Consider the following 12,714-nt stretch of genomic DNA (forward strand, 5'->3'; position numbering starts at 1 on the left):
CCCGCTGCGTCGTGACGGCCTGATCCGCGGCCTGTCATCGGCCGTGCGCACGCATAATCCGCATCGGGCGCGCCGGCTGAGCCGGTCCGGCCCGCGCGCCGCGAAGCCCCGCCTCCGTGCGCGCGCCATTGGCCGCCAGGCGGGTGGCGGGCGCGGCCCCCTCGCAGGGCGCCGACAGGGCTGCTTGCGCGGCATGAGTGACCGCGTTGGCGTGTGATGGACTGGCCGCGGGGCAGGCAACGCGACTGAGCCAGAGAGCGTCGCACAGCATGGCGGACGGTGCGGGCCAGCAGCCCGACGAGCCGGCGGCGTCGCCCGCTCACGAGGCCGGCTCGCCGCTGCGGCCGGCACGCGACGACGAAGAGCTGCTCGACGTGGTGAGCACGGCATCGCTGGACGGCGCTGACTTCTCCGAGGACGAAGAGTACTTTCGGCCCATCAAGCGGCTCTGCATGCTCGAGGCGCCGGCGAACCCGTCGCCCAAGCCGCTCACCTCCTTCTTTATCAAGGACATCCTGAGCCACAAGCCTGCGCGCCGTGCGTCCGGCATTGTGCGGCCCTGGGACCTCGAGTCGGCGAGTCCCGGCCGGCGACGGCCGCGCTCGACCGACGAGGACTCGCGTTCCGAGAGCGACTCTGCCGACAGCCCGGCGGCGCCGCAGCAGCACAGCTCCACGTCGCCGCTGGATGCACTCTTCGAAATGACGAGCAAGGCCTTCGAGGGGCTCGAGTCCGGAGACCGCACGGCCGGTGAGTCACTCCGTCGCATACTTATGAACGAGGCGCTGCCGCTCTGAGTGTCACGTGCCGCCGGCCAAGCGGCACGTGGCACGAGACCCGTTCGTTGCATGTGCCAGACGTGTCTGCGGCTCGCTGTCGCCTTGTCCTGCTCACGGTTAACAACCCTGACGGCTGATGGACAGCGCTGACAGTACGCTATATAGTGGTGCCATTCGGAGTTTGCGGCACGAAAACAGAAACCACCGTCACCGTTGTAGACGTTTCCCTAATGCAAGCAATTGATTGCCTCAACTTGCATTGACAAACTTGCAATTGTTACGAGTGAACTGAATGTGTGGTTGTTTTGACACATGCAGTTCTTCGTGCATCCTCAAAACAGTCACGAGTTCAGTGCACTGCGTGCTTACGCTCCCGTGCTTCGACTAAGTAACATTCCCTGCAGAACAGCATGCTTGCGCACCTTATGTCGAAAGGATATATATATATATATATATATATATATATATATATATATATATATATATATATAAGGGGAAATACGATGGACGCTAACGCTACAATATTCACAGTATTATGGCGATGCGTTCATAAACGGATTTATTGACGTACTGATTGAGTGATTCCCGGGGTGAAACATCAAAATCATCACACGGGCAATGAGAAGCTGAAGTGGAAGTTCTTGGACTAACTAACTTTGCCCACATGCGACCTGAAGCACGCTCCAGTGGCGTTCTTGCATTACGCCGCTATCATTTCGGAATTCGGATGGCAATCGAACCCGCGATCTGAGCCACAGCGGCGTGTACGAGCATGAACTATAACCTGAACGTGTCGCACATGAACCCTCGTGGTTTATGTGCTGGCTGACTGCGATAGGTATGACATGCTAGACAGCTGCATGCGATGTTGTTCGCTCAAAAGCTAACGCACGCGGTGGCTCCTGCGCTTATATCAAATTGTGTTCCTTTATGACATACGCACATGCATGTACGTATATACTTATAGAATTACGAAGACTAGAAAGGGACTGTCCATCAAGGCACATCCAGAAAAATTTTTAACAAATTGGTTTTCACTTAAACTAATAACTTTCGTTTTGCTGAACTGCATGTATCAGCGCCTGTCTTCCTTAGTCTTCCTGTCGTCCTGCATAGAGCTATATTTTTTCGGAATGTTGCTCAACAAACTAGCTCAGCTTCGCACTCTTGTATAAAGAACTTCCATTGACACAGTGCAATTGAAATTGGCATAAAATTAACTTTTATCTGTATACCCCTCCTCATGCTCGGTAAACATTAAGTTGTAGGACATGACGTATTACAAGATATTTCAATAAGTGCATAATAGTCAACCGACAGTGCACCAAGTTAGCTTTTCAGGAGCATTGATAAAACTGCGTCTTAATTGCAGCTATCACAGGACATGTGCTCACACAGAGGACGTTTACCTTTGAAGTGGTTTCATTGACTTCTAATTCAACAATGTGAAAGCCACATTATCAGAGTCACGAACGCACCATGACATCCTTATTCTGTGCAGAAATATGTACAAACTATATATATGGTATTTTCGCACTGTCTATTATTTTCACGTGTTCAAGGATTTGTACGGAGCGCAACTTCAATATATGCACAACTGTTTCAATATATGCACAACAGTACGCTTCTATATAGACAGCCCATCGTTACCTACTTCAGTGTGCACCTTTGGATGCTTAAAAATTGAGCAACGAACACATTTTTGTCTCATAGCTGAAACAATGTTTGCGTTTGTACGGCGCCTCCTTCGTACTACAATATCGAGGTTGATAGGCTCTTGGGCAAATAAGTAATGCGTACATTTTCTTCGAAAAAGGACACAGCCAACTGTTAAACGGCGTAGAAATACAGCTTCTTGTGAACGCATGTTTACATCCCGCAACACCGTCACTTCGTTCAGGAACATCTATAAAAATCAATAATGGTATAGGTAACACACATTAAATACATCTTTTAATCATGGTTTAACATAGATACGCATGTTGCCATGTGCATCTTGTAACTCGTACATGTATTAATCCGCGCATGGTGCATTCATCCGTATATAGCCTGACTCTGCGTATTAATTATTTTAATTTTCACAGCTAGTACGCCATTTTCTCTCTAGATCGGCGGTTAACACGCTTAATACTTGAGAATCTAGCTGCAGCAATCAAGTTAATATAACCTATATACATAAACATTGATGAGTCAGGAATTTATAGAGTGTGCCAATATTTTGCGTTCTTCAGTGCGGTTTTGTGGGCTCCTAAACATGCACGCCGCTCGCTTACGCAGCCCCAGATTCTTTAATGCATAATTGAGTTAAAAGAACGTTCCTTCTTCTGCTAACATTATATGGTTGACACAAGTTTCGTGTTTCCGATATATTCTCATCAGGACATATAAAACAGCAAGAACGGCTTCAGTATGTTACACCTTCAGAACACAATCTACAGGCTTCTGCATCACGTGCTCACGCTAAGTCTCATGTACCGCATTCATCCATATTTTAATACGCAAACACCGAAACCGCATGCACGTATGAACGTCCACAGTGCTGAAGAGCAGTGTTACTGTTTCAGTGGTCAAAAGCCTATAGGAACATTACTTTTACAGCTCAACACTGAACAGCACAAGTATGTAGTAGTTTTGTTTGCATGTCGTCCGCATACGGCTTATTTTAAAACCAGGCGTTACTGGAATGTAATAGCGGAAGAAATCGCACGTAATTAAACCCAGCACATATATTTTTCTCAACAAAAAACAGTAACTTGCTTTACCTGCCTGTATACGTCGGCAAGAAGTTGCTCTACATGTTTGCATATCGTGCAATGTTGCGCAGCGAAAAGTATATATATATACGCTTACCTTCTTTTTAAAGGGACACTATAAAGCAAAACAATAAACCAACTTAGACTGATAAATTATTCTCCGAAAACTCTGCTGTCGTTAATTACACTCCAATGCCTCAATTATTAGAAGAGAAAATGAAGCTGAAAGTTATTTTTTTTTTTAATTTCGCGCAGAAGGCCCAACGTCGCACTTCAATGCGACGTCACGACTTCCAAAGTAATTTTTCGTATTTGGGCCACGTTGGCTCAGTAAAAGTTCGCGACACTTGCCATATTCAGTCTTGGGCTTCCTTAAAACACAATGTAGTCAATCTTTACCGCTAAAGAATCAACTGGGATCTAGAAGACGCTGTCACAATCCATGACGTCACGGTGAGCTGGGGCGGGAACTTCAACAAGGTGGCGTCGCCACTCGCCTCTGTGATTTTCGGTTCTTTCTGGCTCACCAAGCGGCTTCTCGCGGTAAAAGTGGTGTTTTCGGTATTGTGGAAGGGTAATATACTGATACAGAAGAAATCATATTATGTGCCACATTATGCCGTCGATGCCTATAAAGAATACAGAAAATAACATCACCCACTGACGGATGCCTCCGATCGCTCTTAGAAACGGAATTGGCTCGCCTGTACGAGCAAGACGCAGAGAATCTTGTCCGAAACTATCGTCTAAGTTCGATCGGTAAACACGCACAGAGTCCGCCTTGCTGGTTGCATGCGATTCAGGAAAACAAGACTTACATTGACAAATGACAATCCATCAACTGTGATTGCATGTCAGCCAGGCTGAAATCTCTAGCTCCTCATTAAAGGTAGCATAAGAACATTTTTATCACACTTCTTCATTCAACGGACGTTGCGTCTGGAGATGTCATTTCGCATATACAGGCACTCATCTGTTCGCTCCAACGCGTTCGCACATGCACGCATATAAAACGACAGTGTCGGGGTGCACTGCGTTTGTATTATGCCGAAGGCAGCTTACAGAGCAGGTGTTTCTTGATTAGCCCCTTGAAAACAGGAGCCAGGCGAGGTATTACAATGTAATCAGAAACTATAGTATATTGCTTTTAATAAATGCCTGTAACACAACACGCTGCATATTCAACGGTTGTGAGCGAATCCCTAGGTACCGTTACGTTCTCATATTTCGTTTGTTCTGGTGTTACATGCTTGAGTGGATTGCGATATTAGCACATTACGCATGAACGCACTCACTATACACGTTGCTCCAGCTTTTTCAACACGGTCGACGTATTCAGCACGCATAACACGCTTGTGCGCCTCTAAGGCCTGAATATGAGCTTGATAAAAATAGAGCCAAGTCGTCCCGTCACAGTTTGGGATCTTGCACATCTTTACAGATTCCGTTACACTTAAGAAGTTGAGGGTGATGCTTGCCGCGGGTTCTTCCATCTGATCGAAAATATCCATCATGTCGCTTATGAATTTCAGGATATACACCTCACAGGTTGATTCTTCGGCCTGCCACAATGGAAAACGTTGTGCTGGGCAAACTCATTATCAGCGCGAGCGGCAAGCAGGCTGAAATGTTTCTTCCGGGCTTTTGGCTTGGATAACTGCAAATTTTTAACTGGCTTGAACTTGAAAAAGATGTCGCTTTTATAAGTTACAACTCCTAACCACGGAGAAAACAACCACAACAACAACAACAAAGAAAAAGAGGGGGATGGCGCTGAAAAGCACTGGAAGAAGTTTAGGAATACGAACATAGATGCAAAGAAGTTCCGCATGCACATGAGGGAAAAGAAGAACAGGGGAAATGAGTACAAGTTATGTTTGCGGTATTTGAGATGTTATTCACAGGTCAATTTTATTATGCTGTCATATATACACGACCTACTGCAGAGTAGCCCTCACAAAATTTCAGGCAGCGCCATCAAGCCACGTGGTTTGTCTGTCCCTAAAACCAGCGGAATTGGCAGTGTTTGCAATTGTCAAGGAAAACGACACGTTGGCTATACGCTTTAGCTTCCGCAACACAGTAATTACAGTGAAGCAGTTCCAAAAGTCTGTACGAGCAGACTACAGGCAAATTTGTACGTGCACGGTCGCTGCCAGTTAGTTTCACAGAAGTTCTTCAGAGCAAAACTACGTGTATATAGTAGAATATATAGGTATACTCTCACCGAACGAAGAAGCGAGCAAGCAGGCAGGCAGGCACAACAACAAACAGAAATATGTCAAGTTCTTCCACCATACAAGGCACATGCAATAATATAACAATATTTAAAATAGGCGGTTGTTTGTGATTGCATACTGTGCAATAGCTAATAAACGCATTCGCAAAACACGAATATCGTAGCGTTCTAACCGGTCTTGCGTAGACTTACATTAATCTAACCGGTCTTGCGCAGACTTACATTAATCTATACCACCCATACCGTCCACGGTGAGGGTGGCACTTCTATTCCGCTATCTTGGCAGATCGCATTAAAAGAGTGACCCTTTCAACTCCGCTCATTACCATGGCTGTACAGCTGCAGGAAAATATACCCTTCAGTAGCTAACGCCTCAAAATCATACGCACTAATGAAAATCATTATGTTTAAAACATTTCGAATGCATGGTTAGACACTTCTGATTGGACGCGTGTTCTGCAAAACTGATTAACTTGCGCGAAATGTGTCTGAGAAAACAGTTAAAACCCCGACGTCTCGGTTTGCGCCGTATAGTTGTCGAGATAGCGGATTCTCTTTTTTTTTTTTTTTTTTTTGCTGTGTCTTTAAATGAATGGTTTACATCAGGCAAATTTCCAAAGTGGCGCGGTGTTTACCAGGTACACGGCCTGCAAAAAGTTATAATTTTGTCCCCGAACCTGGCCTATGCTTAAGAGCGCAGGCGCGCAGTTCACTTTTGTGGACGCAACCAAACTCGTTAAAAATTGAAAATTCGTAACCTGGGTCCAGATTCACAAGATATCACTAAATTAAGAGCGTTTACTCCTTCACCTGAATGCGGGAACCAGCCATTCGTAGAAGCGATAAGTGCGATAACAAAACCATCGTTGCAGCGATCACCAGTTGCAGACGGGGTTTACGAAAAAGAAGTTTTGTGAATACAAGGCCGAATTCACAGAGCTTTTTTTTTTGTTTGTTTTTAAGAACTGTTACTTTTACCAGGAACTGTTACTGGAGCCTGAAAGAACTATATTACAACTGTGGAGGAACTGCACCCTTAAACTCTGTATATACAAACACCAAACGTTGATTTTAGCGTTTCAGCTATGCATAGCTGAACAGAATGACGTACTATGCATTAAGTAAGCTACAAGAGTCTGAAATCTGTGCATGGTTTTACGCAGTAGGCCCAACTTAACAATCGCTTTGTGCGATTGCACTTTTTCTTTAATTATGGGGTTTTACGTGCCAAAACCACCATCTGATTATGAGGCACGCCGTAGTAGGGGACTCTGGATTCATTTGGACCACCTGGGGTTTTTTAACGTGTACCTAAACGTGCACACGCGTGTTTTCTGCATTTCGCCCCCATCAAAATGCGGCCGCCGTGGCCGGGATTCGATTCCCCCCACAATATTAAGCTCATCAAGCGATTGCACTTACGTGCACTTCACTACGTTTCACGTATATAGTATAATGACTGTCTTTGAACTGCGTGATAGTGCTGCCTAAATCGCAGAACACGCCTAAAGGGTACTCAGTCTACGACGGTACATATGTATACCCTATATCAATATAGTCTGTTCAAACACAGTTTCGCTTTTTATTTCGTCCAATGTCCCGTTTCCTCGGAAAACAGCGTTCTCACGTCAAAATTGTGTAATTGTATCCGATATGGCAATGAACATCCCATCGGTACACATGCGGCTTGCAGAGCCTATGCAAAATTTGGTAAGCTTGAAATAGCTGATCCTTTTTAAGTCGCTGTTTATTTTGCATATGTATGTATGCCTATAGTCAAGATCGTGCTTCATAGCATTAATCCTTCCTTATAGTCTCATGCATGTATACTGATGCTGATCTTTTGTGAATGATTAGAAATATAGGGCGAAAGAAAAAAAAGTGATCGTCTTTAATTTAGAGAGTAACTGAAACGAACGGTATACACTGCAGCTGTATACATTAAATGATTGCTAAAGGGGGTGGGGGAGGCTCGTTATGCAGTGGTGTAGTTCGGGGCAAAAACCATTCAGAGGAAAGAGACAAGGAATTGTTGAAGAGGTTGCGTTATATTACTTTGACGAAAGGTATAAGCGATGCAACACATATTTTACGCCACAAAAGAACTCTCAAACGGATCTCTCCACCACTTAAGTTGACTAGTTCGCCCTTATGTCATAACTAAAGACTGAATGCCTACACACTTTTCTTTTTAATATGCATTAGTATGGAAAAGCAGTAATATCCGGTTCTTGCGTTGCATGTGAATAGTCGCAGAGTGTTTTCGAAGGCACCAAGGAGTTCGTACATGGTAATTCGAGAACGACAAGGCATGAATGCTTTTGTGACTAACTTCTTTAGAGTCTCATAACCGTATACTTTATACTTCACAATACAAATTATTACCTATGTCATGGTAATTACAACTTAGTTTTTTCATCACATCGAAGCATTGATATATTAGTCTAAAAAATACACTTGATGCTGTTATTATAAATATTCCGTCAGATAGTACGACGAAAGTGCAAATTTCACTTGATAAAACATAATGTTGGCAGTACATTTTCAGTACAACCAACGGTTGTTAATTATTCAGGGCTGTTTATGCACCAAGCATTGCAAGAAGTGTTATTCATTGGCCCCATTATCTAATAATGTGATCGCTATCATGATTGGCTGCCGCGTATTCTTATGAGCCGATCTAGCTTACGAACTCTTTCGTGAATACTGGCCTATAATCTCGTAATCAAAAAATTTTCTTCCGTAGGAATTCTTGGTTAGTGTGGTTGCCAGTGAACTGTGATGTCGGACATACTATTAGTGAAGGAGAGCGGCCAATGGCAAATGGCGCTTGCGAACGAAAAGCTGTGTGAATTCGGAGCCCCAGCTTTCTGGGCCGGTATTCAGAAAACATTCGCTAGAGCGGTTATCAAAAAAAGGCACCGGCCAGTAATGATAGAGAAATACAATGATATATAGCGAAGGTAGCTGGTCGACGTCAAACGAGTCTTGCGAATAAGGTGCTTTGTGGATTCAATGCCGAATTCATATAGAGCTTTTCTTTCTTAAAACCAATTCTTCATTGCTGAGCGCTTTGCAGTCGCTCTCCGTTTTCTCTCAGGATTGGCTGGCTCTCGTTTTTACGAATCGCTGTGCTGTGCGAACACGAACATGCTCTATCATTTCTGGCACAGAAAGCCTGCAGGAGCGCTTAAATATACGCTTGTTACGTCTGGAGGCTTGCACTCTGTAACTTAAAGCGGCTGATGCTAAGGCGGGAACAAAATTCTAGCTACTAATATAGAAGATTGATGCTCCGGGGCTGATTTTGCAAAGCTTTTCATTCATAAGTGCTTTTTGCCATTGGCCGCGGCCGCGTTAGATAATATGTCCAGCATCAGGATTGACTGAAACGTTCCTTTACGAACAATTATAGCGTAAGAGCGTTTACGTGAATACGGGCCCCGCTGTTTATAATCTGTATAAGCGTTATAGGTGCTTGACAGCGCGGCTCCCATAAGTGTGCTCTCAAAAGGAACGGGCTGAGCTGTTCACTAGGTTGTTGTTCACTATATAGAGTTCACTTGATCTTTCTTTTCACGTGAGCTTGTTCGTTTGCTTGCTTGCTTGCTTGCTTGCTTGCTTGCTTGCTTGCTTGCTCGCTTGCTCACTTGCTTGCTCACTTGCTTGCTTGCTTGCTTGCTTGCTTGCTTGCTTGCTTGCTTGCTTGCTTGCTTGCTTGCTTGCTTGCTTGCTTGCTTGCTTGCTTGCTTGCTTGCTCGCTTGCTCGCTCGCTCGCTCGCTCACTAACTTGCTGTCTTGATTGTTCGTTCGTTCTCTGGTTAATATTTGCCATAAAAAGCACTTCTATGAGTCAAGCAAGCGAGTTCGAACAAGCAATGTGTCAGGATGGAGCCAGAATTGCGACAAAGAGACTTGTCTCCGTCTTCGCTAGTGCGAAGAAAATTTGGCTCCAGAGCCTTGCGGTGTTCATCAACTCTTGTTCTGTGGATCTGTTGAAATCTTCATCTTCCTGCGAAACTTTGTCAAGCATTGTGAATTCGAGCTTCTCTTTCGTAAGTTGTATTTGCCAATGGCAAGCCGCCTTCACTATTGATATGTCCAACATCGCGATTGGTTGGTTTCTGTTCCTACGAATACTTCTGGCGCAATGATTTTTGTGAATACGGCTCCCGAGTCCATGTATTTAAAGAACATGCCTTATGCAAGATCCTTGCGCGATCGTTCAACGCTGGGGCGGTAATCTCCTTATCATAGCGATCGTCATCATCAATGGCACGCAGCTGAACTCCGTCCAATGAGGATACGCTCTTGCGAGAGAGGAGTTTAGTGAATGCGGGGCTCGGTGTTTGCCGATCCTCGTGAATGGGCACTCGTGTGTGCGTCCTGCCTTGGAGACCCCGTTTGAGAGCGCTGCCAATAGCGAAAGTGCGTCTAAATGCACGGCGTTCGTGCCGCTTTTCAGCCTGACGGAGGAAGCTCACGCCGCGCTCTCTTCCACCATGATATCAGAGAGGGGAAATGTACACTCGCGATGCGCGAGAAACATTACGAAAAGACACGAATCTCGCCTAATGCGAGAGGGCCCTCCATGGCTGCGAGGCGGTCAAGGTGAGGAAGACGCGTGGTTTTTTGTCCACCGGAAAATATGGGGAAATGTACGCATGCAGCTTACCGCCGCCGTGTCCATATACGCGCACGCCTAACTCGACGAGGACGATGCCGCTCGGTGCGTGTGTTCTCCCCCCCCCCCCCCCTTTTTTTTTTTCTCCTTTTATTTCCCACTCTCTCTTTCGTTTATATTCTTTCTTCTCTTCATTTCTCGTCAAGAGATCGTGCAGCTCTTATGCACACACACGCACGCACGCACACCCGGTAAAGAAAAAAAAGCCTCGTGCGCGTGACACTATGTTTGCAGCGCTTAGTTTCCACGCTGATGACGCTGTGTATAAGGCGCATTGCGCAACGATGTAGCATTCACACGCGCGAAGTTCAAAGCGCTGTACTCAGCTTAGCTCTCCTCAGTTTTCTTTTAGTTCGCCTCCATGCTCTGCGTGTGAGTAGAGTGCTTTTCATTTTTTTCCTTCTTTTCTTTCTTCCTTGTTTTTTTTTTTTTTTTCTTTTTCTGTCGCATCTTGGAGAGCGGAAAGGGCAAGCTCCTGTCTGTCTTGATGTGGCGGTAATGTGCTATTTATTTGATGAAGAATGAGCGAAGAAAATAAGGAAAGAAAGAAGCGTAACGCCGGTGATTAGCACGTTGGCGCTCGCTTTAACGCGTCCTTAGGCAAGGTGTGCCACTCTGAACGGTCTTTTTCCTGTCGCTTAAATGCGCTGCCTTCCTTGCTTGATAGCATGCCTTGACCATTTCAAGAGACGCATTATATACTTCTTCGCATGTCGCCCCTCGGAAGGTGCAAGCCGCGCCTACACACGGCCTGGGTGTTAACACCCACATTTTCTCGCAATTCACTGTGTAGATGACTTGAATGTCGGCTTGTGTCGATATTAAAACGCCTCGTAAACGACGCGCACCCCCTGTGGTGATGGCGTGTCCTTGGAAGCTTGGTGTCTATTCTCTGTACCAGCGTGGTCTTTTGGATGAGAACATTGAAATCTACCTGCATGACGTTAATAAGCACTCACCAATACGTATATGCCTACAAAGTGAGCTTGCAGTTAGGTGTAACGTTTATGAAACCGCAGTTAACATGTGTATATAAGCAGAACGCCATGCATGGGACGTATACCACGTATTCACACCTGCAGGTATACTTCTCGTTCACAGAGGCATAGCCACACAAATCCAGATAGAAATTATGAAAGCGGCAGGAAAAAACGTTGTATGTAATTTTAAGCCTTCCATGATGGTGGCGAACATGTACGCTGGTGTAACATCTCTACCGTTTACGCAACGCCAGAAAAACTAGCAAAAAGAAAAGGAAGGATTTGTGGGATTGTTTTGCTAAGCTTTTGAAATAAGATATAGAACGATACAGCTAGGTTAATCCTTTTCAGAAATGAATAGAAAAAAAAGGCGGCTTATGCAGTATACATCGACTTGCGCGCCAAAAAATATGCGCTGCCTATTCACGTTCCGTTCCAAGTTGTGTTCTCTCTACAGTGGGCACATAAGGGACAAGCAGCTAGTACACCATGTAACAGTAAGTAGTAATAGTATGTATGAATGTATAGTAACAGTAAGTGATGTTTTTGGGGAGGTTTAATTCAAAACTTGCCGCCAGATATCTCGTTGAAGCCGCACTCGATCATGGCGCTGGCGCACACGGCAATTGGCTTTCTATAAGCACATCTACGTACTCTTTCCTCCCGGCAAACCATATACTGGCGCGTGCAGAAAACAGGACCCGCATCCACGAAACTTCTCTTACGTAAGAGCATTTCCTCATAGGCCGGAGTTCAAGCACCCGTCACTCATGAGCAATGGGCGTAATAACGAGACAAAAGCCGCGGCGATGGTCAATCGCGAACGGCGCTTGCGTAAGAGAACATTTCCGAACACGAACCCTGGTGATTATGGCTGTTTGCGCCCTCTGAAGTGCTGATACTGATGGTGGTGGCACTGGCTACTTTGTTTGCATGTTTCATTCGGCAGCGGCACTGCACTAAAAGCCCTACACGCTTGAAAGGCTATATTACTCGTTCAAACCGGCGTGGCCGCCAACGTTAATGCAAATGAACGCATTTGCAACGTTAATGCAAATGAACCCGTTGTTCCTTTTCAAATTTCTTTTTTTTTTTTTTGTCCTCCCTATTATATGAACTGTATATATGTTACTGTATGATTCGTAGTATAGTTTGCTGTCGGAGTAGGACAGTCTAATAACAAATTCCTACTTTTACTTATTGTAAAAGCGGTCTGCGGTTACGCATGTGTTCTTACGGGGACTTTGCGAATATTAGTTTATCACATATGTGTGATCTT

At 45.2% G+C, this 12,714-nt stretch overlaps 1 protein-coding gene across 1 annotated transcript in view; it reads left to right on the top strand.

The window, feature by feature from the left end:
- The first annotated feature begins 224 nt into the window (after positions 1 to 224).
- LOC119464285 (transcription factor LBX2) overlaps positions 225 to 12,714 on the top strand; it is a 62,199-nt gene continuing 49,709 nt past the window's right edge. Inside the window, exon 1 of the mRNA XM_037725196.2 lies at positions 225 to 750. Within this exon, the coding sequence (XP_037581124.1) occupies positions 270 to 750 (481 nt within the window). The 5' untranslated portion in view covers positions 225 to 269. The remainder of the gene's footprint in view (positions 751 to 12,714) is intronic.

This window comes from Dermacentor silvarum, chromosome 1 (genome assembly GCF_013339745.2).
Source record: "Dermacentor silvarum isolate Dsil-2018 chromosome 1, BIME_Dsil_1.4, whole genome shotgun sequence".
NCBI lineage: Eukaryota > Metazoa > Arthropoda > Arachnida > Ixodida > Ixodidae > Dermacentor > Dermacentor silvarum.